This window comes from Phacochoerus africanus, chromosome 1 (assembly GCF_016906955.1).
Source record: "Phacochoerus africanus isolate WHEZ1 chromosome 1, ROS_Pafr_v1, whole genome shotgun sequence".
Lineage (NCBI taxonomy): Eukaryota > Metazoa > Chordata > Mammalia > Artiodactyla > Suidae > Phacochoerus > Phacochoerus africanus.
Window position 1 is genome coordinate 40,499,960 of NC_062544.1, and position 23,674 is coordinate 40,523,633.

At 42.7% G+C, this 23,674-nt stretch overlaps 1 protein-coding gene across 2 annotated transcripts in view; it reads left to right on the forward strand.

The window, feature by feature from the left end:
• The first annotated feature begins 632 nt into the window (after positions 1 to 632).
• The window catches only part of DEPDC1B (DEP domain containing 1B), a 90,731-nt gene continuing 67,689 nt past the window's right edge, over positions 633 to 23,674 (forward strand). Inside the window, exons 1-2 of one of the 2 annotated variants that reach the window (XM_047755827.1) lie at positions 633 to 876; positions 11,794 to 11,971. In XM_047755827.1, coding sequence (XP_047611783.1) covers positions 804 to 876; positions 11,794 to 11,971 — 251 coding nt within the window. In that variant the 5' untranslated portion in view covers positions 633 to 803. Of the gene's footprint in view, positions 877 to 11,705; positions 11,972 to 23,674 lie in introns of both variants that reach the window. The other variant, XM_047755765.1, reaches the window with a different exon arrangement.

Sequence of the window (23,674 nt, forward strand, 5' to 3'; positions counted from 1 at the left end):
GGTGGGAGTCTGATCCTTTGCTCTTTCTCATGATATTGCATCCTGAATACTCGCTCAGGTGACCAGATTTGAATTTTGAACTCTAGTAGTAGGTATAGAGTGGTGACGTCATTTGTCCCTTTAAACAATTGCAAATTAGACGATCAATTCCTAGCGGGAAAATTCTAAGCAGCAAAAAAAGGCTCACAGCCCTGTGGCAAAAGACTGAAAATTTCAGTCCAGTCCAAAAAAACAAAGAAAAATTCCAGGGAAAGATGAGTCTACCGAAAAAAACAAAAAACAAAAAACAAAAACCCTACACAGGAAGCTGAATCGGGCTCTTTCCCAGCTCTTTAGTGTTCTAATTCGCTGTCGACACTCCCTGTGGCCAAGTGCTCTTATCTAGTTTTTTCAAGCGTCCCTCCATTTGAAGAGTCTGTCCACTCGCCTCATTTCACCACCTGCTTCTCCCAATCTTAGTTGCACCGCCAGGTTCACGGTGCACTTGGAAGGGTGGACAGGAATTTATCTATTCAGTGCGGCTCGGCTTCGGTCACTGAATTACATAGGTCCATCGATCCTTCGTGCAGAGACTGCCTGCGACTGGGTGCGGGGGCTCCTCCACGGGTGGGTGTGAGCCTAACGATCGCAAGCCTGCGGAAGGTCTCCGAGGAGACGCCCACCTCCCGCTCCCTGGGTTACCGGCGGTCCCGCCCCGCATTTCCCGTCACGTGCCGCCGCGCCGCCCAATCAGCGCCCGAAGCGCGCACGCTCAGGATTCAAACTGCGGCGCCTGGGGCTTTCGGGGATTCCACTTGGTGCGGATGCAGCCCCGGCTGCGTGAGGGCCATGGAGCACCGCATCGTGGGACCTGGGCCATACCGGGCCACCAAGCTGGTGAGTATACGTGCGGGAGTCTGGGCGGAGCCCCTGGCTCCGCGATCTCTGGCCTGACTGCCAACCGCGTACTCAGTCCTAGCTTCTTCAGGGCAGGCCAGACCTACCTAGGTCTGGGGGCGGAGGTGTTTCAGGTCCGCGGCGGTGTTCCTGGCAGATGCCCAAAGAAAGGCTAACCAGCCGGCCCCCGCCTGTCGGGGGGAGGGGGCAGCTTCAATCCCGAGAAATTGGCTGGGTTGTCGCCAATCAACGGCTTCTCCCGATTTAAAGCTCCGGGAAAACAAGGGTGACACTCCCGCTCCCTTCTCCTTGCCCTCCGGAGTCCAGCGCCTCCAGCTGGGAGAGAAAAGGCCCAGTCCGTGACTTTAGGGCCACCCACCTCCTGTAACTCTCACCCTTCGCTGCAGTCCTGGCAGGGCGTGTGTCCGTCCTGAGTGCCAATTGTGGTGACACTTGAGGTTCTAACGGTGCCCACAATGTAAGAGAATCGCCCTGGCAGTTTCCGGCTCCTGACGTTTCTGTTTTTGTCAGCACCCACCTTAAAGAGGGGTGTGGCCCCGGACTGGTGGTTTTAAAGAGCCTTTGCTGACCCTGATGGCCATGGTTGCTGCCTTTTTTCCTGGGTGAAGATATTTGGTAATCACAGTTCTGAGGCATACTTCCTATCTTTGTGACCTGGAGCCTTTGTGATTTTAGCGATTTCCGTTTCAACGGATTACGTGGTGGAATAAGTGGTGATAATTTGATAATGTCCCTGGCTGGTTATAGATGACTTTCTGTGAAAGCTTAGTGGTGATTTGGGAGGAAGGGACTGCTCTCCTTGGTTTTCACCTCTTCTGGCGACAGCTAACTTTGGAATTGGGCTCATTGTTCTATGCAGCCTAGTGGATTTCCAGAAAGAGTGAGAACAGGATAGGAGGAGTTTTTGCACTCTTTGCAAACAATCTGCTACAGACACCCATAATGATTCATAAATTAAAAAAAAATTTCAACACCTAAATTCAGGTTTTCTTGGGGCTATTGTCTAAAAGGTATGGATGGTGGTTGCAGGGAGTGAACAGTTTTTTCTTCTTTTTTTTTAATAGTGTTTTTTATTTATGGTATTTATTTATTGATTTATTTATGTATTTATTTTGCTTTTTAGGGCCGCACCCTCAACATATGGAGGTTCTCAGGCTAGGGGTCAAATTGGAGCTGTAGCTGCTGGCCTACCCGCAGCCACAGCAAGGCCGATCTGAGCCAAGTCTGAGACCTATCCTACAGCTCACGGCAATGCCAGATCCTTAACCCACTGAGCAAGGCAGGATCAAACCTGCGTCCTCATGGATGCTAGTCAGATTCGTTAATCGCTGAACCACAGCAGGAAGTCGTGAAAGACTTTTTTTTTTTTTTTTGTCTTTTTAGGGCTGGACCCATGGCATATGAAAGTTCTCTGACTAGGGGTCGATTTGGAGCTATAGCTGTGGGACTACACCACAGCCACAGCAACGTGGGATCCCTGACCCACTGAGGCCAAGGATTGAACCCATGGATATTAGTCGGATTCGTTTCCTTTGCGCTACAATGGGAACTCCCATGAAAGATATTCTTGATTCTGAATCACATTAAAATATTATCAAAGGAATTTACGAAAAAAGTACTTTGTTCTTCAAAAGTCTTCAGTCCTTAAGTGATATTCAAGTCAAATTTAGCCAAGACTACTGAAGTTAAGGAGAAAATTAAATTATGTGAATAATGAATAAAAACACCTCAGTTACACCAGAATTTCTACTTGTCAATTCAGTTCTCAACATTTTTTCGAGAATCTTGATCTTCAACTAAGATATTTGAAAACATGGAAAACAAGTTTGTTTTTTTTTTTTTTAAAGTGAGAATTGCTTTACTTATTTATTTTTTTCTTTAGGGCCACAGGCACGGCTGAAAATTACTTTAAAGTGAGATTTATCAGTGATCTCCCTAGTAATTACAAGTGCTTTTGCCCCATTGTAAAATGTTTCCCCAAGCATAATTCAATTGTGTTTTGAAGCTTTTATCAGGTAAATCATAAAGCTTGTGATTAGTCCTCTTTACTTATCTACCCCATTGGCCTTTCCTCCTTTTTCTTCCTCGTTTATCCTTTCCCTCTTCTCCCATCACCCTCAAGCTAATCTTCAGGAAACACTGGAGATAAATATTTTGGCTCACAAAGAGTAGGCCTTTACTTCCTCCTTTCATGGGTCACTGCGTCTTCTCAAACCATGAATAGCTCCATTTTCTAGGGCGCCAAAGTCTTATCTGAAAGTAACATTTTATGGACTGGGTAGATATCAATGCTCCAAATCAAAGGACAGACTCTAAGTTAGTTCATGGTGAGTATGGAAACACTTGTTCATCTTCATTGAAAAGCTTTCATTTTTCGTAGCCCACATATAAATAGTTCATTATTTAAGAAGAAATAATGAGAAAGAAAATCGCTTTTTCTGAAGACTGCTTAAGTATGCTGATCCTTTCTTAGAACTTGATTTTGAGTTGTCTGTATCACCTGATGCAACTGGTAAACTTTAAAAGACTTAAAGCTATCACTGAATCTGAGAGTTTGAATGAATTCTAAAGATTACCTAGTTGAACTCTCTCATATTTATTTATTTATTTATTTGGTCTTTTTTTAGGGCTGCACCCACAGCATATGGAAGTTCCCAGGCCAAGGGTTGAATTAGAGCTGTAGCTGCCCAGCCTATACCATAGCAACACGGAGCTGCTCTGCAACCTATACCACAGCTCATGGCAATGCCTGATCTTTAACTCACTGAACAAGGCCAGGGATCGAACCTGCATCCTCATGGATAGTAGTCGAGTTCATTACTACTGAGCCATAACAGGAATTCTTCCAATTCTCTCATTTTATTGAGACCTAAACAGGTGAAGTGACTTGATCAAGTTCATCTAGATCTAGCATTTGTCTCTCACATCCCTGACCAGTCGCTACATTATAGTACCACTATCATAATATTTTTGGTACGAAGAAGTAAAGTAATGGAATAAATGTTCAGGAGAAAAGAACAGGAAACACATTTCAACACTCAGTGTTTTATTTATATTGCTGGCTTTGACCTACCAGAGGTTTAACTTTAGTATTAATTGACTGTAATCACACTTGCGTAGTATTGCACAGAAATAGATAAATAGCTCAGTGGGATAAAAAGAGAGTTTTGGAAGCAGAATCAAGATGGGCTGCAGTCTTTAAGGCATTAGCCTGCTGTGGCCCCCTTTGCCTGGCAAAGCAATAAAGCTATCTTTTTCTCCTTTACCACCCCTACTCCCAAAAAAGAAAAGAAAAGAAATTGTAATTTGTAAGGTTAACTTAACATTTCAATTCAGTGAGAAAAAGTTAGCATTTGGGAGAAAATAAAGTTAGAGATCTCTCTCCTCCCATTAAATATTAAAATCCCTCTAAAATATCAAAAGCAAAACTTGATAAATATTTTTAATACCTCAGGATGGTGAAACTTTTTTTCTTTTTTAGGGCTGCACCTGTAGCTTATGGAGGTTCCAAGGCTAGGGGTGGAATTGGAGCTGCAGCTGCTGGCCTACACCACAGCCACAGCAGTGTGGGATCTGAGCTTTGTCTGTGACCTACACCACAGGTCATGGCATTGCTGGATCTTTAACCCTCTGAGCAAGGCCAGGGATTAAACCCTCATCCTCATGGATGCAAGTAGAGTTCATTACCGCTGAGCCACAAGGGGAAATCTGAGGAAACTTTAAGTGAATAAACCTTGAAGCTATGAAGAAAATATCTATTTGTTTCCTTAAAAAAGTAACATCAGGAGTTCCCTGGTGGCTCAGTGGGTTAAGGATCTCCTTGTCACTGCTGTGGCTTGTGTTGCTACTGTTGGTGAGGGTTTTTTCCTTGGGAATTTCTGCATGCCTCAGGCATGGCCAAACTAATAAACAATATTGTCATCAACAACAAAACCTTTACATAGCTAGAAATGGCATAAACAAATGGCAAAGTGAAGAGAAAACATTTCTAATATAGTTGGAAGGATTAATATTCTATATTTATTCATTCAATGCATATTTATTAAACACGAGTATTAAATGTCAGGCACTGTCCTCAGGTGTGGGGACCCTGAACTGAGCAAAATAGAGTAACTTTTTTTTTTTTTTTTGCTTTTTGGGGCCATACCTGTGGCATATGGAGGTTGCCAGGCTAGTGGTCAAATTGGAGCTACAGCTGCCGGCCTGAGCTACAGCTACTGGCCTATGCCACAGCAGTGAAGGATCTGAGCCGTGTCTGCGACCTGCACCACAGCTCATGGCAATGCCAGATCCTTAACCCACTGATCGAACCCGCAACCTCATGGTTCCTAGTCAGATTTGTTTCTGCTGTGCCACAATGGGAACTCCTAAATAAATCTTAAAATTGATTAAAGAAAAAAGACAACCCAGTAGAAAAATGGCAAGTCTCAAATGAAGAAATGAAAATAAAGGCAGGAAAATGCAAACAAAATATAGAGATAAAATTTCTTATACATAGATTGACAGACGTAGAAGAAAGGTGTATCTAAGAATGGCCGAAGATAAGGCAGGAAATAAGATAAGGCTTATACAGTTTTGGTGGGAATGTGAATTACTACAGCTAGTTTAAATACGCTGATACTCTAGAAATCGATCAAAAATAAATAAAAGTATTGGTATCTTAGGTTATGTAAACAAGAATATACTTGTGCAACGACAAACTAGAAACAGCTGCATGCCCATCAGTTGGAAAATATTTGAATAAGTTATGAATCTCATTGATTCATAAGAATGAGCTAGATCTGTGGGTACTGACACAAAGATCCTGATATGTTTAATGCAAAAGCAAGTTGTAGGACAATATGTACATTATCTCGTTGCAATTGATCTCATTGCTTTAAAAAAGGAAGCAAACAGTGATAATAAGCATCACATACATACATTCTATATATGTGTGTGTATGATCAATAGGTATATGGGATTGGATAGAGGGCAAACTCTTGTCTATACTTCTGCATTTAATGCTACAATGTGCATTATTCTGTAATCAAAGTGACAAGTAGATGAACTGTTAACCAGCATAAGTAAAATAATAGATATATTTACTTATATTTTAGAATCCTGGGTCCCAGAGAGCCGTGTCTTTTTTTTTTAAGGGATGCACCTGTGGCATATGGAAGTTCCCAGACTAGGGGTCAAATGGGAGCTACAGCTGTCGGCCTGCACCACAGCCTCAGCAACGGTGGATCCGAACCCTGTCTGTGGCCTACACCACAGCTCACGGCAACGCAACGCTGGATCCTTAACCCACTGAGTGAGGCCAGGGATCGAACCTTCATCCTCATGGATACTAGTCAGATTTGTTTCTTCTCAGCCATGATGGGAACTATGAGGAATGCTTTATCTTATTTATTTTTTTGGTCTTTTTTTTTTTTTTTTTTTTTTGTCTTTTGAAGCCTGCACCCGTGGCATATGGAGGTTCCCGGGCTAGGGGTTGGAGCTGTTGCTGCCAGCCTACACCAGAGCCACAGCAACACCAGATCCGAGCTGCGTCTGTGACCTACACCACAGCTCACAGCATCGCTGGATCCTTAACCCACTGGCGAGGCCAGGGATCAAACCCGCAACCTCATGGTTCCTAGTTGGATTGTTTCTGCTGCGCCATGACGGGAACTTGCTTTATCTTTTACGAAGGGTCTTTATAGCCATGATCTTATGAGACTTCACAGTATCCTGGTGAGGGAGGTAGGGAGATTGTGAAACTTAAATCAGCATTCATGGACTTTTCATGGGCTCTCACTGTTCATTATTTTGTTTTAGCCAGTTTGCCCTGTTTTTCCTGTTTGCATTCAGTTCCTCTTTCTTCCACTCATTTGTTTCTTCTCCTGCTTCCCTTGCTATTCTCTTCCACATTCAATTTACCAGCACAATCAGCTAGCTCATGTTTATCAACTTTCAGGTTGGTAATCTAAAATTATGGATTGCTCTCAAGGGAGGATTTTAATATATGAGCACATATGTGAATATGTGTATGTGTGTTGTGTTTTTAGTACTTTATTCAGCATAATGTACAGAAAAGCGCACAAATTATAGGTGTACAACTTCGCGAGTTTTCACAACATGAGCACCCCATGGCACCAACGCCCAGATCAAGATATGTGACATTGAAGTTCCCGTTGTGGTTCAGTGGTTAACGAATCCGACTAGGAACCATGAAGTTGCCGGTTCCATCCCTGGCCTTGCTCAGTGGGTTAAGGTTCTGGCGTTGCCGTGAGCTGTGGTGTAGTTTGAAGTCTCGGCTCAGATCCTGCGTTGCTGTGGCCCTGGTGTAGTCTGGCGGCTACAGCTCCAATTCGACCCCTAGCTTGGGAACCTCCATATGCCGTGAGAGCAGCCCAAGAAATGGCAAGAAGACAAAAAAAAAAAAAGTGACATTACCAGCACCCCAGAAGTCCCCTCACCCCTCCCAGTCTCTACCTCCATACAAATTAACCACTATTATGATTTTTTTTTCTGTCTTTTTCTCTTTTAAGGGCTACATCCATGGCATGTGGAGGTTCCCAGGCTAGGGGTACAATCAGAGCTGTAGCTGCCAGCCTACGCCAGGGTCACAGCATCGTGGATCCGAGCCGCATCTGCGACCTACACCACAGCTCAGGGCAACGCTGGATCCTTAACCCACTGAGCGAGGTCAGGGATCGAACCTGTGCCCTCATGGATGCCAGTCAGGTTCGTTGCTGCTGAGCCACGATGGGAACTCCTAACCACTATTATGATTTCTAATTCCATAGAATGGTTTTGCCTTCTTTTAAACTTTATGTAAATATATAGTATTTTTCATATCAGGCCTTCTTATGTCAGTATTATATTTTTATTTATGTTATTCATCTATGTTATTATATGTAGCAATAGTTTATTCTCATTGTTCTGTAGCATTCCAGTGCATGAATAAATCACAGTTATCTTTTCTTATGTTATGTTATGTTGTTTTTGTTTGTTAAGAATAGTGCTATTGGCATTCCGTTTGTAGCTCAGTGGGTTAAGAATGCAACTATTATCAGTGAGGATGCGGGTTCGATCCCTGGCCTTGCTCAGTGGGTTAAGGATCTGGCGTTGCCGCAAGCTGCAGTGTAGGTTGCAGATGTGGCTCGAATCTGGCGTTGCTGTGGCTGTCAGCTTCAGTTTGACCCCTGGCCTGGGAAACTTCCATATGCCAAAGGTGTGGCCCTGAAAAGAAAGAAGAAGAAAGAATAGCGCTATTGTGAACAGTGTGGTTTTGGGTGAACATATTTCTGTTGCATATATACTTAAGAATGGAATTGCTGGGTTATATGCTATGCCTATATTTAGCTTTTGTAGATATTGCCAACTTGTTTTGCAAAATGATTGTACCGACCTATGTATTTATATTCCCTCAGGCAATGTATGAAATTTCCAGTTGCTCCACATTCCCACTAGCACTTAGTATTACCTATCTTTCATTTTAGCTATTCAGTAAGTATGTGTTGCATTGTAGACTTCTTTTTCATTTCACTGCTAATTAACGAGCTTGAACATCTTTGCATATGTTATGGTAAATTTGGAGATCCTTTTATGTGAAGTACCCATGTAAGTGTTTTTACATTATTCTGTTGGAGTGTCTGTCCTTTACTTTTTTCTTTTCTTTCTTTTTTTTTTTTTTTTTTTTGCCACACCCGTGGCAAATGGAAGTTCCTGGGCCAAGGATCAAATCCGAGCTGGTGCTGTGACCTATACCATAGCTCTGGCAATGCTGGATCCTTAACCTTGCTGCACCACAGTGGGAACGCCTGTCTATCTTTTCTTTTCTTTTTCTGTTTTTGCTTTTTAGGGCCATACCTGCGGCGTATGGAAGTTCCCAGGCTAGGGGTTGAACTGGAGCTATAGATGCCAGCCTACGCCACAGCCATAGCAATGCTGGATCTGAGCCAAGTGTCTGTGACCTACACAACTCACGACAATTCCAGATCCCTTAACCCACTGAGCAAGGCGAGAGATTGAATCTGTATCTTCATGAGTACTAGCAGGGTTTTTAACCCCCTGAGCCACAATGGGAACTCCTCTGTCCTTTCTTGATTTGAATGTTTGGTTTTAGAAATCGTTGGCTATATGTTAACCTACTATTCAGCTTGTGTTGTCTTTGTGTGGTTTTAAGAAGTTAAAAATTAAATCTGAACCAGCTTAATTTGGAGCATGGTTTATAATAAGTCTTAAATAAAGTAGGAAGATTGACATGCATGGGGCAAAAAGGTGTTTGAATTTGGCGAGGAGGAAGACATGATTGGGAATCAGAGCAGAATTAAATTGCATGAAGTTAGAAGGTAGTTTGTTTGTTTATTTATTTATTTTGTCTTTTCTGGGGCTGCACCTGCGGCATATGGAGGTTCCCAGGCTAGGGGTCGAATCGGAGCTGTAGCTGCCAGCCTATACCAGAGCCACAGCAACATCAGATCCAAGCTGTGTCTGTGACCTACACCACAGCTCACGGCAACACCGGATCCTTAACCGACTGAGCAAGGCCAGGGATTGAACCCTCAACCTCATGGTACCTATTTGGATTTGTTAACCACTGAGCCACAATGGGAACTCCCAGGAGGTAGTTTAAAAGAGTAGGAAAAGGAGCTGCCATTGTGGCTTAGTAGGTTAAGAACCTGACTAGTATCCATGAGAAAGAGGGTTCGATCTCTGGCTTCTCTTAGTGGATGAAGGATTCAGCATTGCCGCAAGATGTGGCATAGGTCACAGATGCAGCTTGGATCTGGCATTGCTGTGGCTGTGGTGTAGGCCTGCAGGTGCAGCTCCGATTCGACCCCTAGCTTGGGAACTTCCATATGCCACAGGTGAGGCCCTTATAAAAACAAAAAAACCCCAACAACAAAAAGTAGGAAAAGTGAAAGACCAGGTACGCGTTTGCTTGTTGAGTCCCTTGTGTCTGCTCCCTTGTGTCTGGTGTTGCATATCCAGAGTGCGCAGACCCTTCTTGGACCCTTGAAGCACCTGGTGTTGCTGTGGCTGAGAAAGCCATCAAAGAGAGGAGCAAAATGGGACAACAGGTACAGAGGGGACTGGGGAGTAGCAAGTGTGAAGAGAAACATAGAAGAAAGGTATGGTTGGAGGAGAAACAGGAGCCAGTGTTGGGTAAAATAAAAAGATGATGCTGGAGTTCCCATTGTGTCGCAGTGGTTAACGAATCCGACTAGGAACCATGAGGTTGTGGGTTCGATCCCTGCCCTTGCTCAGTGGGTTAATGATCCGGTGTTGATGTGAGCTGTGGTGTAGGTTGTAGACGCGGCTCGGATCCCGCGTTGCAGTGGCTCTGGCGTAGGCTGGCAGCTACAGCTCCGATTAGACCCCTAGCCTGGGAACCTCCATATGCCGTGGGAACGGCCCAAGAAATGGCAAAAAGACAAAAAAAAAAAAAAAAAAAAAGATGATGCTGAGGCCTGAACTACCATTGAAAGAAAAAAGTGAAATCAGAAGAGTTGACTGCAAAAGGAAGGTGGGTGAAAAATGAAAGATGCAGAGTCTGTAAAGTGGTACCCTTGAAGACGAAAGTATGAGAGAAGAGAGTGGTCATAAGAATGAGACTCAATTTTTAGGACTTTTAGGAGAACCGGTGGGAAGCTGAGGCTCCTAAGAGGATGTTGGAGTAATCGGGTAGGAAGAACACTGTGTGTAAACATTTCATTTAATTTAGGGATGGCTGATGATGGTGTAGATGCCTAGATCTTCCTCCCACCCTTCCTTCCTTCCTTTTTAGGGCCACACCTGCGGTGTATGGAAATTCCCAGGATAGGGGTTGGAGCTACAGCTGCCAGCCTACACCACAGCCACAGCAACGCTAGGCCTTCCTTCCTTCCTCCCCTCCTTCCCTCCATCTTTACAATGCCCTTCATGTAATAAACAGTAAATAGTTGCTGAATGAGGTAAAGTCATATTAAACATAGGGCTCTGAGGAGTTCCTATTGTGGTTCAGTGTGTTAAGAACCCGACATAATGTCCATGATGATGGGGTTTGATACCTGGCCTCGCCTCAGTGATTTAAGGATCCTGTGCTGCCACAAGTTGTGGCCTAGGTCCCAGATGTGGCCTGGATTGTGCGTTGTTGTGGCTGTGGCATAGTCTATTCCACTCCTAGACCAGCAACATCCATATGCCACAGGTTTGGTGGTAAAAAGAGAAAAAACAAACAAAACAACCACATAGGGCTCCGAGAAGTGAATTATGCACATTGGACTCAGTTTTACCATTATTTTCGGTCAAATGTTTCTCCTTAATATGAAAATCCATTAAGTTCACCCCATAAGGACAACTTGATAGCAATATCTTCAGAAAATATTTATTGAATGTATAAATGTGTTTTTATTTTTTATTTTTTTTGCCTTTTCTAGGGCTGCTCCCATGGCATATGGAGGTTCCCAGGCTAGGGATCGAATCAGAGCTGTAACCATCGGGCTCCTCCAGAGCCACAGCAGCGTGGGATCCTAGCCTTTTCTGCAACCTATACCACAGCTCATGGCAACGCCGAATCCTTAACCCACTGAGCAAGGGCAGGGATCAAACCTACAACCTCATAGTTCCTAGTTGGATTCGTTAACCACTGAGCCACGACGGGAACTCCATAAATGTGTTTTTAAAAGCTGCTTTTTCTTTCAAGTGTGAAGATTTTAAATAAGAAAATTTCAAGGCTCAGTTATTAATGTAGTTTTTTAAATGGAAGAACTGCAGTTATTGTCTCAAATATTTGGGATGTAATAACCTTTTAAAAACTCAGTTTCTTACTAAATGCCTTCGTGTCTTTTTGCCTGTAGTGGAATGAGACTGTTGAGCTTTTTCGCGCTAGGATGCCATTACGGAAACATCGCTGTCGTTTCAAAAGCTATGAACATTGCTTCACAGGGGCTGAAGCTGTGGATTGGCTGCATGAGCTGCTCAGGTGCAGCCAAAACTTTGGCCCCGAAGTGACCCGCAAACAAACGGTCCAGCTGCTAAAAAAATTCCTGAAGAATCATGTTATTGAAGACATCAAGGGAAAATGGGGTCAGGAAGACTTTGAAGACAACCGTCACTTGTACAGGTAAAGGCAGTGAGTTAGCCCTGAGGGGAGGAGTTGAGGGAGGGCAGTGGATCTGTTCCATCTGTTGAAACTTCCTCAGGAGGAAGCTGTCCCTTGGGGTGATGCTTCTGCTTGTGATGTGTTGAGTGGAGAACTGAATCTGTGGTTACAGTCACACTGATGGCAGTTTTTCTTGGCTTCATAGTGCACCCCAGTAGTCATCTTTTGTTGCTTGACTTTTCAGGAAGGAAACCGTGTTGTGCCTTTCGCACTCCTGGGAGGATGGCTGCAGGTGTTTAGCACCTCTCTGAAGGAATCTGAAAGGGTGAAGCAGTGGCTCTAGCTTATACCTTTCTAATGTAAAGGGGTGTATTCAGGGGGTTAGTGGCCAGAGGTGTCTGATCTTTAAGCAGAGCTCAGGGCCTAGAACAGAGACTTGTACTAGAATTCCCTGACGTCTCAGATTAACCTTGCAGTGCATGTCTGCTTTTCCCCAGTTTTGCTGATGATTCAGTGCTGCTGTAGGATTGCTCACTTACTTAATCTGAGGGCAAGGATGTCTCTCTGTTGACTCCTCTTCTCACTGCATGCTACCCTGTTTTCTTACCAGAGAAATTCAGGGAGTAGAAGAGGAGTAAAGAGGATGAAGTCACACCAGTCTAGAAAAGAGGAATTATCAAGTTTATCTACAGACAGGTCTATCTACTAAAGTACCAAGAACCTGAGAAGGATTCAAGGAAGAAATGGAGACAATGGGCTCTTAATATTTACTACCTTTCACTCCAACAGCAGAATAAGGAATGCTCTTCCAGAACATTTAGTGAGAGGATTGGGGGCCACTAGGACACCTGCTTTGAGCAGAGAAAATGTGACTGTTTCCTACCTGACTCATTTCTTTGGTTCCTCCATGGACTAGCTGCTGAGAAAGGCTGCAGAGCTGGGTGAGGGAGGTCACCAACACCAAGGCTTAGACCAGGCAGTGCTGTATCTTAGGGATTGAACTTCCCAGTGGAATTTCATCAGCAATCTCCATCTTCTAAATATCAAGATTGTCAACTGGGTGATGAGTCGTCTCTCCATTTGGCAGTTATCCCTGGCCTGCTGAGCCAACTTTTAATTAGGATCTTGGGTGATTTAAGCCCGTTCTGAGGCCGTAGTGCTTTTTGGTATCTGGTGGTGGAAACTCTAGCCCTGGTTCCACATGCCACACTTCACTGGGGATTCTTAAGTGTTGATTTCTCTTGGGAAGCTCTAATTGCTTGTATCCCATCAAAGACTTAGCTAGCCCACGTCTAAAAGATGGCCTAGTTGAGAACTGCCCATCTGTTCTATTGTGACCTTAAACTGAGTACCATCCACTGAGTCCCATGAGGCTTTAAAAGTTGCCAGGAGAATAAAGTAGGAGCCTGCTCTTGGAGCCAACCAGCCAGCACTGACTGTCAGCATGTTTCCCTTCACTGCAAAATTTAATCACTGTTCCCCTTTAAAAAATAAAGTATGCGTAGATTAAACTCACCCATGAGATAATGATTTTTTCACCCCTAGTTTCTCTTATAACATACTTGTGAGTAACAAAGGGAACAGTATTTTCTTCCATTATTTACCACCTGAAAACTCATAGCTTTCCTTTTTTTCTGAGTGTAAGTTCTGTAAGTTAACAATTGATATTTGCTGTTCCCAAATTAATCTGGGATGAAATCTGTGTGGACTTGTAAGCCGTTTGTTAAGAGGCATGTGCCTTGAATTGAGAGGTAATGAGTGTGGGGGCAGCTGTTGCAGGCAGGCGGCCAGTTTCCAGGGCTGGGTGTACAGCTTAGGGACATCACTGTTAGCTGCCAGCGCTCGAGGGAAGGGTGGGGGCAGGCTGGCTGGTCTGCATTGTGTACATCTGCTTTTTTTCTGTAGTTGAGTAACACCACTGCCAAATTACAATTTGAGCAGGTGATGGAGATTAGAGGCAGATGAGATGTGAAAATAGGTGGAGAATCAGTAAGGTGGAGGAATTCCCAAAATGCTTCCAGATATTGAGCTTAATGGAAGAGGAGTCTTTATAAGTAGCATCAAGAAGGTTGGGATGGCTCAGCATCACTGATTATTAGAGAAATGCAAATCAAAACTACTGTGAGGTGCTACCTCACACCAGTCAGATGGCTATCATTAATAAATCCACACAAATAACAAATGCTGGAGGGGATGTGGAGAAAAGGGAGAAAACACCTACACTATTGGTGGGAATGTAAACTGGTACAACCACTATGGAAAACAGTATGGAGGTACCTTAGAAAACTAAATATAGAACCACCATATGACCCAGAAATCCCACTCTTGGGCTTATATCCAGACAAAACTTTCCTGGAAAAAGACACATATACCCGCATGTTCACTGCAGCACTATTCACAATAGTCAAGACATGGAAACAACCTAAATGTCCATCGACAGATGAATGGATTAAGATCATGTGGTATATATACACAATGGAATACTACTCAGCCATAAAAAGAACAAAATAATGCCGTTTGTGGCAACATGGATGGAACTAGAGACTCTCATACTGAGTAAAGTAAGTCAGAAAGAGAAGGACAAATACCATATGATATCACATATATCTGGAATCTAATACACCGCACAAATGAACCTTTCCATAGAAAAGAAACTCATGGACTTGGAGAATAGATTTGTGATTGCCAACGGGGGAGGGGGAGGGAGTGGGAGGGACTGGGAATCTGGGGGTAAGAGATGCAAACTATTGCCTTTGGAGTGGATAAACAATGAGATCCTGCTGTATAGCGCTGGGAACTTTATCTAGTCACTTATGATGGAGCATGGTGGAGCTTAATGTGAGAAAAAGAATGTGTATATGTATATGTGACTGGGTCGCCTTGCTCTACAGTAGAAATTTGACAGAATACTATAAACCAGCTATAATAGAAAAAATAAAAATCATTAAAAAAAAAGGTTGGGGAGTTCCCGTCGTGGTGCAGTGGTTAATGAATCTGACTAGGAACCATGAGGTTGCGGGTTCGGTCCCTGCCCTTGCTCAGTGGGTTAACGATCCGGCGTTGCCGTGAGCTGTGGTGTAGGTTGCAGATGTGGCTTGGATCCCGCGTTGCTGTGGCTCTGGCGTAGGCCGGTGGCTACAGCTCCGATTCGACTCCTAGCCTGGGAACCTCCATATGCGGAGGAAGAGGCCCAAGAAATAGCAAAAATACAAAAAAAAAAAAAAAAGACTGGGGGGGAAAAGAAGTAAAACATAAATTAAAAAAAAAAAAAAAGGTTGGGATGGATAGCTGAGAGTTCTTGCTGAGAAGAAAGGAGCTAACATCCAGAAGCACCTGCGATGCGCTAGACTCATCGCATGATCATCATTTCACTCAGCACCTGTAGACGGAGGTGGTATTATCCTTATTTTATTTTATTTTTTTAATTTTCCCACTGTACAGCAAGGGGGTCAGGTAATCATTATTTTAAAGATTAGGATATTAATGAGTCAGAGTCCAGAGTCACTCAGCTGGTAGTAAAAGAGACAGGATTTGAACTGAGGTTTCTTACCACTTCTTTCCTGTTAGTGACATCAATGACCAGAAGGAGTTCTGGATTTGCTGCTAGTGAAGACAATTTTAGATAGTTCTAAAGGGTCCTCATGGTCAAGCCAGACACTGTCATCTGTGTCTAGCAAAGCTGTGTGGCCTTAAATTTCTGATGAAGAGAGACAGTTACATGACCTTGTATTTTTATAAGAAATTTCAGTTTGGAGTTCCCGTTGTGGTGCAGTGGTTAACGAATCCGACTAGGAACCATGAGGTTGTGGGTTCGATCCCTGCCCTTGCTCAGTGGGTTAAGGATCCGGCGTTGCCGTGAGCTGTGGTATAGGTTGCAGACTCGGCTCGGATCCCGCGTTGCTGTGGCTATGGCGTAGGCCGGTGGCTACAGCTCTGATTCGACCCCTAGCCTGGGAACCTCCATATGCCGTGGGAGTGGCCCTAGAAAAAGCAAAAAGACAAAAAAAAAAAAGAAATTTCAGTTTATGAAGCAATTTCCTTTTATGATCTCATTTAATCTTCATGATAACCCTGTGAAATGGACAGGGTGGATATTTCATCGTCAGAGAACCAGACTCTTCTCTCTTTGAAACATCTAAGCCAAACACCAGGAAATTCCATGCTGATCACTGAATCAGCCTATTTATGTTTGCAAACAGATAATTACATAGGATTATTTAAAACCTAATGGAGTGGGTTATATAAAAATAGTAGTGTCTATAATGATAATTGCTTGTTTTGGCCTATTTAATGAGGAAAGTATTTGGCCTAGTTTAGATCTTTATGCAAGATGGGGCCCTTGGTCTGGAACCTCCACCTGGCCCTTGGCCTGTTCTCCTTACTGATTCTGGCTGTGTATGCGGTTGTAACCAAGAAGGTGTTCATGGTTTACAGAGAGGAATCCACTGGCTCAGGCAGAGTGGCTGTGATCTAATGTGCAGGGAATCATTTTTATTTTTCTGGCTATACCTGTGTTATGTGGAAGTTCCCAGGACAGAGACTGGACCTGCGCCACAGCAATGACCTGTGCTGTAGCAGTGACAACACCAGATCCGTAACTGCTAGGCCACCAGGGAACTCTGGGGAACCATTTTCTTTTTTTTTGCATTTCCAAAGAGAACATGAATTCTATTTTTATTTATTTATTTAATATATATATATATATATATTCATTACTCAAATGAATTTATCACATCTGTAGTTGTATAATGATCATCACAATCCAATTTACAGGATTTCCATCCCACAACCCAAGCACATCCCCCCACCCCCCAAACTGTCTCCTCTGGAGACCATAAGTTTTTCAATGTCTGTGAGTCAGCATCTGTTCTGCAAAGACGTTCAGTCTGTCCTTTCTTCAGATTCCACATGTCAGTGAAAGCATTTGATGTTGGTGTCTCATTGTATGGCTGACCTCACTTAGCATAATTTCTAGGTCCATCCATGTTGCTAAAAATGCCAGTATTTCATTTTTTTAATGGCTGAGTAATATTCCATTCTGTATGTGTACCACCTCTTCTTGATCCACTCCTCTGTCGATGGACATTTAGGTTGTTTCCATGTCTTGGATATTGAAAAGAGTGCCGTAATGAACATTGGAGTACATGTGTCTTTTTAAGTCGTGGTTTTCTCTGGATAGATGCCCAGGAGTGGGATTGCTGGATCAAATGGTAGTTCTATGTTTAGTTTTCTGAGGAATCTCCATACTGATTTCCACAGTGGTTGCACCCATTTACAATCCCACCAACAGTGTAACAGGGTTCCATTTTCTCCACACCCTCTCCAGCACTTCTTGTTTGTAGCCTTTTTGATGCTGGCCGTTCTGGCTGGTGTAAAGTGGTACCTCATAGTGGTTTGATTTGCATTTCTCTAATGATGAGTGATGTTGAACATCTTTTCATGTGCTTTTTGGCCATCTGTATATCTTCTTTGGAGAACTGTCTGTTTAGATCTTCTGCCCGTTTTTTGATGAGGTTGTTTGTTTTTTTGGTATGGAGCTACAGGTGTTTATAAATTTTGGAGATGAATGCCTTGTCAGTCGATTCATTTGCAAAGATTTTCTCCCATTCTGTGGGTTGTCTTTTCATTTTGTTTAGGGTTTCCTTTGCTGTGCAGAAACTTTTAAGTTTGATTAGGTCCCATTTGTTTATTTTGGTTTTTACTGTCAATACTCTAAGAGGGGGGTCTGAGAAGATATTGTTGTCACTTATGTCAGAGAGTGTTTGGCCTATGTTTTCCTCTAAGAGTTTTTTTTTTTTTTTTTTTGCTATTTCTTGGGCTGCTTCCGCGGCATATGGAGATTCCCAGGCTAGGGGTCGAATCGGAGCCATAGCCACCGGCCTATGCCAGAGCCATAGCAACGCGGGATCTGAGCCGCGTCTGCAACCTACACCACAGCTCACGGCAATGCCAGATCCTTAACCTACTGAGCAAGGCCAGGGATCGAACCCTCAACCTCATGGTTCCTAGTCGGATTCGTTAACCACTGTGCCATGACAGGAACTCCTCCTCTAAGAGTTTTAGTGTCTGGTCTTATATCTAGGTCTTTAATCCATTTTGAGTTTATTTTTGTGTATGGTATTAGGGAGTGTTCTAATTTCATTCTTTTCCATATGGCTGTCCAGGTTTCCCAGCACCACTTATTGAACAAGCTGTTCTTTCTCCATTGTGTATTCTTGCCTCCTTTGTCATAGATGAGTTGGCTGTAGGTGCGTGGGTTGAATTCTGGGCTTTCTATCCTGTTCCACTGATCTGTATTTCTGTCTTTGTGCCAGTACCATATAATTTTGATGACTGCTGCTTTGTAGTATAGTCTGAAGTCCAGGAGCCTGATTCCTCTAGCTCCACTTTTCTTTCTCAGGATGGCTTTGGTTCTTCTGGGTCTTTTTTTGCTTCCAAACACACTTTAAAATATTTTGTTCAAGTTCTGTTGAAAATGTCCTTGGTAATTTGATAGGGATTGCATTGAATCTGTAGATTGCCTTAGGTAGTATAGTCATTTTGATAATATTAACTCTTCCAATCCAGGAGCATGATATATCTTTCCATCTATTTGTGTCATCTTTGATTTCTTTCATCAGTGTCTTATAGTTTTCAGAGTACAGGTCTTTTGTGTCTTTAGGTAGGTTTACTCCTAGGTATTTTATTCTTTTGGATGCGATGGTAAATGGGATTGCTTCCCTCATTCCTCTTTCTGATTTTTCATTGTTAGTGTATAGCAATGCCATCAATTTCTGTGTATTGATTTTGTATCCTGCAACTTTGCCAAATTCATGGATGAGCTCTAACAGTTTTCTGGTAGAGTCTTTAGGATTCTCTAGGTATAGTATCATGTCATCTGGCAATAGTGGTAGTTTTACTTCTTCCTTTCCAATTTGGATTCCTTTTATCTCTTTTATTTCTCTGATTGCTGTGGCTAGGACTTCCAAAACTATGTTGAAGAGTAGTGGCAAGAGGGGACATCCTTGTCGTGTTCCTGATCTCAGGGGGAATTCTTTCAGCTTTTCACCATTGAGAATGCTGTTGGTTGTGGGTTTGTCATCTATGGGCTTTATTATGTTGAGGTAGGTTCCTGCTCTGCCCACTTTCGGAAGGGTTTTTATCAGAAGTGGGTGTTGGGTTTTGTCAAAGGCTTTTTCCGTGTCTTTTGAGAGGATCATATGGTTTTTATTGTTCAGTTTGTTAATTCATCTGTGGATGAATGGGTAAATACTGAACCTATGGAATGCTTTTGTGTGTGATGAGTGCAGTGGGAGGTGTGACTATAGTCAGAACAGGAGAGATTTTTTTTTTTGAATAACGAACTGTTTTGTTTCCTGATTGTGATGGTAGTTATATGTGTATATGTGTGTTACAATTGATAGAGGGGTACATTCACCAAAAGGAAAAAAAAGATCAATTTTACTATATGCTGATAACATTTTTTTTAATGTTGGTGATTTGGAAAGTCTCTATTTGTCCCTCTAGTGAAAGAAATCTAAATTTACATTACTTAAGGTATATGGCCCTTTGGTCATTTTCTGTGGCCTTGGGAAATGGTCTTCATTATTTCCCAGTAGGTCTTTTTAAGGGGCTGGTTTTTAGGAACATCTTTGAGTTAATGGACTATTGGCTCCCTCTAGTGGACACTTTTTGTTTTTCTCATAAAGCTCAAAATTGTGATGGTGATTTTGTTTTTGTTTTGATTCATTTCCTTAAGTCCTGAGTTCTTGTCCTGTAATAGTTGGATACATTTCTTACCCTTCTTATGTATCAGTGTTTTTTTTTTTTTTTGGTCATCTATAAAATGACAGGGATGGGAGCTCCCATTGTGGCTCAGCGTGTTAAGAACCTGACTTGTATCCATGTGGATGTGGGTTCAATCCCCGGTCTCACTCAGTGGGTTAAGGATCTGGTGTTGCTGCAAGCTGTGACATAGTTTACAGATGTGGTTTGGATCTAGTGTTGCTGTGAAGTAGGTGACAGCTGGGGCTCCATTTCGACCTCTGGCCCAGGAACTTTTGTACGCCACACGTGCAGCCATAAAAAGAAAAAAAGAAGAAAAAAATTACAGGGATGGACTAATTTGTTAGTGTCTTTTTTTCATTCTAAACTTTTATGATTCCAAATATTGAGTATTTATGGGTGTTTACCAAGTCGAAGGCAGTGATGGAGATAAGAAAGAAATATAACATGATTCTTTTCCTCCCTAACTTTGCAGTCTCTCCTGAGATATACCATATATAAACATGAAAAAAATAAGCAGCAGAACCAAGGCAGTATTGAGTTAACTAACTAAAATGAATCTGTAGCAAAAAAATTAGACGGAGTCCTTGGGTTCACAAGCTGTTTTGTTTGACTGGCATAGTGTTTTTAGTCATTGAAATTTTTAAAAATTTCATCTTTATTTTTAAATTTTGTGTATTTTGTGAAGGCAATACATTCATGTGGTTCACAATTTACAAAATACAAAAGAATGTATACAATTAAAAATCTCCCACCTTGCTCTTCCAGGTGGAGTTCAGGGTTTGAATTGAATCTTTCTTATTTTTATTGTTTATTCTAAAGTTGCCTTTTTTTTTTAATATCTTATATACCAGTTTGTCCTGGATGAGAAGTTAACCTTCAAATGCACACACACACACACAAAATATATATATATATATATATATATATATATATATATATATATATATATAGTGGGGAAGGAATTCCCTTGTGGTGCAGCAGGTTAAGTATTCAGCTTGTCACTGCAGCAGCCCAGGTCCCTGCTTTGGTGCAGGTGTAGGTGCAGTCCCTGACCAGGCTTGCTGCAGGTGTGTGGTGGGAGGGTAGGGGTGGGGTTGGGGGGTGGAGAAAGGGAGTGGTGGGGAGGGGGAGAAAGAGTAGGATAGAAAGTACTTCATTCTTACTTTTTCCCATGTAAAGTCTTAAGCAAAAAGTATAGAACAGTCACAATTTTAACAGTAATTTTTTTGGATAGAGGGTTTAAAGAGCATACATTATTCTCTTTTTTAAATTTTTAAAAATTTTTTTTAATTTTTATTTTTGTCTTTCTGTCTTTTCTAGGGCCACACCTGAGGAATGTGGAGATTCCCAGGCTAGGGGTCTAATAGGAGCTGTAGCCACCAGCCTATGCCAGAGCCACAGCAATGCCAGATCCGAGCCGCATCTGCAACCTACACCACAGCTCATGTCAACGCCGGATTGTTAACCCACTGAGCGAAGCCAGGGATTGAACCCAAAACCTCATGGTTCCTAGTTGGATTCGTTACCCATGGAGCCATTACAGGAATTCCCAAATTATTTTCTTCTTATTTTTACACCTTGAGTATATATTACTTTTATTTTCAGTTTTAAAAATCATTCTAGTAAAAGGGGGTTAAACTTGTGCTGTTTGGAAGTTTACAATGACAGGATGAGTTGTTTTAGGCACCTCTAGTATGTACCACCATTCTACTGGCTTTCTGGATGCTGTGCTCTAGGTATATTGCCTGCTGTGTCAGTAAACAAAGGATGTTGTGGCCATCAAACCATCAGCCACTGCAGCTGCCCCCAGTGGTGCACCCCATGGGGACTTGGATGGGAAAGATCAGGATTCCAGATAGTTAAGGTGCATATCAAGGGGGTAATTTCAGTAAGCGCAGACTCTTTTGTGTCTTCCCCAACACAGAAAAGTGCTAAATTCATTAAGTGATCTGGTTTTTTTTAATTAATGGTAATCTTTTGATATTCGTACTACCTGGGCTTCGTTACAAAGCTCCTGTGTATCCTGGTTCCTCCCTTATCTCTTTGGAGCAGTCCCTCAGGACTATCTGAGAGGTTCCCTCCCAGGCCTGAAGTCCTCAGAAAGTCTGCAAAATAAAACATAATTCTCAACTTTTAGGTTGTGCATTTTTTTTTCCAGTGGACAATAATAAAAATTGACCCAGAAGAGAAAAGGCACAAAAGTAGCCAAAAAATCTTGGACAAAAAGAATTTTTGCTTTATCAGAAACTAAAGTGCCATTGGGCTATAATTCAAACAATGTGATAATAGACCTGGAGTAGAGAAATATAGACCTAATATAGAATAGAAGAGAGTAGAGAAAACAAACCTTCCACACAGTTCCCTTCCCCACAGGCACCTAATGTTATTAGCTAACACAGTGTCTTAAAAAACTGTGAGCCTGAGAGTTTTAGATGGAGCAAATCAGCAGTTGCCCTACCTCCCACCACGTCCCTGCAGCAGGCAGACTGCACCATGGTTATACTGTCTGTCTGCTCAGTGCAGGAATTGTGTTTGTGACAGCTTGTGTGGACTGCAGCATTGTGAGGCCTCTTGAGGTGAAGGTGGAGGATATCCACCTGGGTCCTGAGCAGGGGGTAGGATCTGGATGATAAGATGGGATGTGAAGGCAGAGGTCATTTCAGGTTACAAGGATGGTGGGACCACTTCTCTCAGTGAGATATGTCTGAGTCAGCTTTGCTGGGGGGCAGCCTTGCTGGGAGAAGAGGGAGAAGACTGACCTTGCTTGAGAAGAGCTCTTAGATCAAGAAGTCATAGCATTAAATCTGGGGCTATTACATAAATGCCTGGCCGTGGAGTTGACATTTATGTTAAAAGGAAAAGGCAGCCAAGGCCCCTGTTTTGAGTAGGAGTGAAGTCTATGTTTTAGGGTAATTAAATAGTAGTAATAGAACAGATTTTTTTTTTTTTTTTTTTGGCCGGACTTGTGGCATATGGAAGTTCCATGGCCAGGAACTGAATCCAAACCACAGCTGCAACCCATGTCACAGCTGTGGCAATGCCTGATCCTTAATCTGCTGCACTGGGTAGAGGATCAAACCGGTGCTGCCACAGAGAAAATGGCAGATCCTTAAGCCACTGTGTCACAGTGGGAACGCCCTAGAATAGTTTTAAAAAATTAAAAAAAATTTTTTTTTGTCTTTTTGGCTTTTTAGGGCCGCACCCACGGCATATGGAGGTTCACAGGCTAGGGGTCTAATCGGAGCTATAGCTGCTGGCCTACGCCAGAGCCACGGCAATGCCAGATCCGAGCTGCGTCTTTGACCTACACCACAGCTCATGGCAATGCCTGATCCTTAACCCACTGAGTGAGGCCATGGATCGAACCCAAAACCTCTTGGTTCCTAGTCAGATTTGTTTCCGCTGCACCATGATGGGAACTCCAAGAATAGATTTTTAAGGCAGAGAAACTGGTGAAGTTTTTAAAGTAATTGAATGAGAACACCAGCTGTGGGGCTGGAAAGGGAAGAAGGGCCCACATTTATAGCCAAATTCCAGGCTAGATCCTAACTGTTCTGTAGGCCTTAAGATTTATCTGAAATCTGATTTTTCAAAAATGTATTATTCATTAATCTGAAATCACTGTTTATTTTATCATTTAGGATCTTTGTTAATGTTTAGCATTTTCTTTTATTGCAGCCTAGAATGTACGGCATGTCTTTTTCTTTCTTTCTTTTCTTTTCTTTTTTTTTTTTGCTTTTTAGGGCCATACTTGTGGCATATGGAAGTTCATAGGCTAGGGGTTGAATTGGAGCTGCAACCACAGCCACAGAAACACCAAATCTGAGCCACATCTGTGACCCACACCACAGCTCACAGCAATGCCAGATCCTTAACCCACTGTGCGAGGCCGGGGCTTAAACCTGTATCCTCATGGATACTAGTCTGATTGGTTTCTGCTGCACCACAACAGGAGCT